This window comes from Prosopis cineraria, unplaced genomic scaffold, assembly GCF_029017545.1.
Source record: "Prosopis cineraria cultivar Desert tree isolate PC_DT_omini unplaced genomic scaffold, ASM2901754v1 PC3, whole genome shotgun sequence".
In the NCBI taxonomy this organism is placed as follows: Eukaryota; Viridiplantae; Streptophyta; class Magnoliopsida; order Fabales; family Fabaceae; genus Prosopis; species Prosopis cineraria.
The window spans coordinates 40,092,333-40,093,767 of NW_026555334.1; the positions used below are offsets into that span (position 1 = coordinate 40,092,333).

At 45.4% G+C, this 1,435-nt stretch overlaps 1 protein-coding gene across 1 annotated transcript; it reads left to right on the top strand.

Annotated features, from left to right (window-relative positions):
- LOC129307310 (transcription repressor OFP6-like) lies at positions 1–1,435 on the top strand. Its single transcript, XM_054948233.1, has one exon. It carries the CDS (start codon positions 264–266, stop codon positions 810–812), a length of 549 nt encoding a protein of 182 aa, XP_054804208.1. The 5' UTR covers positions 1–263; the 3' UTR covers positions 813–1,435.

Consider the following 1,435-nt stretch of genomic DNA (forward strand, 5'->3'; position numbering starts at 1 on the left):
CATTAAAGCTAAACAGATTGGTTACAAGTTACCAGTTACCACATCTCTCTCTCTCTCTCTCTCACATGTAAATAAATTGACACTCCAGAGCAGAGCACTTCGTCTCTCTCTCTCTCTCTCTCTCTCTCTCTCTCACCCACCCACACAGACAGTCACTCCCTCTTCCCAGGCTTCACAGTTCCCCTTGACTTGGGAAATCTTCTTCCCTTGCCCTCCCTTTCCCCACGTACTCTGTTTCTTACTTTCTCCAACAAAACAGAGCAATGTCTAACCTCCGAAAGAAGCTTCATTTAAGCTCTGTTTCCGTCAAACTTGGCTGCGGCAGCTGCAGGAGACCAAAGCTTTCTCACATATTCCACCCCAAGCCCAAACCCAAGAACCCCTCTTACCATAAACACAAACTTTACAATCTTTCTTCTTCTAGCCAATACGACTCCGCAACCACCACAGCCACCGCCACAACTTTCTCTCCCTACGTCGACTCCTCGCACTTTTCTGACTCTGACAACTATGGGAATGCGTCGAGGACCATCGGAGCTTTCGGCAGAGTAGGCGGCGAAGGCGTGGCGGTGGAGAAAGACTCCGACGACCCTTATCTGGATTTTAGGCACTCCATGCTTCAAATGATATTGGAGAATGAGATATACTCCAAGGACGATCTCCGAGAGCTTCTCAATTGTTTTCTTCAGCTCAATTCTCCCTACCACCATGGAGCTATAGTCAGAGCTTTCACTGAGATCTGGAACGGGGTCTTCTCTGTGAGGACCAGTTCACCCAGATTTCACTTCAGTCGCAAGTCACGTGACTTCTGAGTCCTCCACGTGGTTGACAAGCCGGATAAGCATGAGAAGGCTTCGTTGCTTTGTGCCGGGACAAACTTAGCTCTGCTATATGCTAACGTTGTTTTGTACACATGTCGTGAACTAATGATCACCCAAATGTAAAAAGTGTCTCCGTTAGTTTTCACCTTTTTTGAGGAGTTTAGTAGAAAGAATGGTTAGTTGTTCATCATGAAAAGTATTGCCACGATAAGTTCCATTCCATTGGCCTTGCACCGTGCTGTGTGCTGTGTAGTCCTCAGAATGCACTTCAGAGGACCCCGAATCCACGAGTCTGGCAACTTTTGGTCAAAAATGCTCGCCAAGTTTTGCGTGTAGAGCCCATGGTGGGAAAAGATAGACATTGGGATTTGAATTATAATAATAAGAGCGGTCTGAGTGAGGAGGGACAGTTGGTTTAATGCTTTTTAATGAGCTTGTTATAATGAAATATTGAGAGTGACTTGGTGCATTTTCCTATATTGTGTTTTATAGCGTACTTACCTGCCAGCTGGTATCTACTCTGGTTATTGAAGCATCTGGAGTTATTCCCTCTATTATTTTCTTTTCTCAGCACTCATTGCTGTATTGCGGGCATTCAATTTCTGCTGTGAATT

Coding starts and splice junctions, on each gene's coding strand:
- LOC129307310 (XM_054948233.1), top strand. CDS start 264: ATGTCTAACCTCCGAAAGAAGCTTCATTTAAGCTCTGTTTCCGTCAAA.